Consider the following 1,205-nt stretch of genomic DNA (forward strand, 5'->3'; position numbering starts at 1 on the left):
CGGTGCCGGTGCCCACCGCGCTGGGGCTGCTCTCGCCCCCGCTGCTGCCTCGTGCCGCGGGGACCCACGCGCCGGAGGGGGAAGGTGGCACATGCAGAGCGGCCGGGGGCTCCATGGGACCGAGCCCTGGGGTGGGTGACAATCCTGCCAGTGCCAAGCTCAGCTGCAATGCCCACCCGTGGCACTGGGTGCTTATTCACCATCGTGCGTGGGGGTGCGTGTGCTGTGGGGGTGCGTGAAGTCAGGCTGGGAATGGGGTACAGCTGGGTCACCTCGGTGACTGTCTGGTCTGTGCCCCAGCTGCAGAGGACTGCACACGGCGAGAGAGTGAAAAGCAGGACAGCTGTGGGGGATTTCTGGTGTTTAATTGCAGTGAAGAGATGGGGTGGATTGTCTGTAAGTTGTCCACTTTTCTCTGGTGTTGTGGTGATGTTGTTTTGATTGAGGTGTGGGGATTTTTTATTTTTGGTTGATGTGAGTGAAGTTTGTGAAACCTGTATGATGAATGTGGATTTTATTGATAAAGTCCCTGCAGGGCTGAGAAGCGGCAGGAAAGGGTAAGCAGGCTGGAAACTTCTTGTAGTTCTTTAAATGAACTCATCTGTGTCTCCAAAAAAATCACATCTCGGAAGTGAAGCTGCAGCCCAGATGTTACTGTAGGAGCTTGGCTGTGTGGCAGCACTGAACCAATGCTGCTGCTCTTCTGTACAGCCCAGGGGCTGGGGCAGAGGAGCCAAACTGGGAGGACTGGGCTGGTCTCTTGGTGCTGTGCAGCCCCGGGGTGGGGGCTCAGCTCAAGCAGCCTCTGTGACCCTGGTGCTGTCAGCAGCCGGGTTAATGACAGGGCTTGGCTGGAGATGCAGATGTGTGGCCCCACCAGTGGGGACCAAGGGTGATGTTTGGGGTCACTGGCAGCTGAGTGGTGCCCGAGCGGCTCCCGGGCTGCTGCTGTGCCAGCCCCGTGCAGCATGTCCGGCAGCGTTCCAGCCAGCGCAGAGGGGTTTGAAGGTCTCCTGGTTTGTGTCTCCCCAGGAACCTTCCGAGGAGTGTGCAAGAAAATCGACCACTTCCCCGAGGATGCAGATTATGAGCAAGACACGGCCGAGTATCTCCTCCGTAAGTCTGCTGTCCTGTGCGTGTCGGAGCTGTGCCTGCTCCCCGGGGACCCTCTCCCCATCCCCCAGCACCCAGAGCTTCACGCAGTG

The 1,205-nt window shown here is 59.0% G+C and overlaps 1 protein-coding gene across 1 annotated transcript in view; it reads left to right on the forward strand.

The window, feature by feature from the left end:
• Window positions 1-1,032: 1,032 nt before the first annotated feature.
• Window positions 1,033-1,205, forward strand: part of CACNG3 (calcium voltage-gated channel auxiliary subunit gamma 3) — a gene marked incomplete at its 5' end in the record, with an annotated part of 4,457 nt that continues 4,284 nt past the window's right edge. Inside the window, one exon of the mRNA XM_010176355.1 lies at window positions 1,033-1,127. Coding sequence (XP_010174657.1) covers window positions 1,033-1,127 — 95 coding nt within the window. The remainder of the gene's footprint in view (window positions 1,128-1,205) is intronic.

Source organism: Antrostomus carolinensis, unplaced genomic scaffold (assembly GCF_000700745.2).
Source record: "Antrostomus carolinensis isolate BGI_N321 unplaced genomic scaffold, ASM70074v2 scaffold24689, whole genome shotgun sequence".
Lineage (NCBI taxonomy): Eukaryota > Metazoa > Chordata > Aves > Caprimulgiformes > Caprimulgidae > Antrostomus > Antrostomus carolinensis.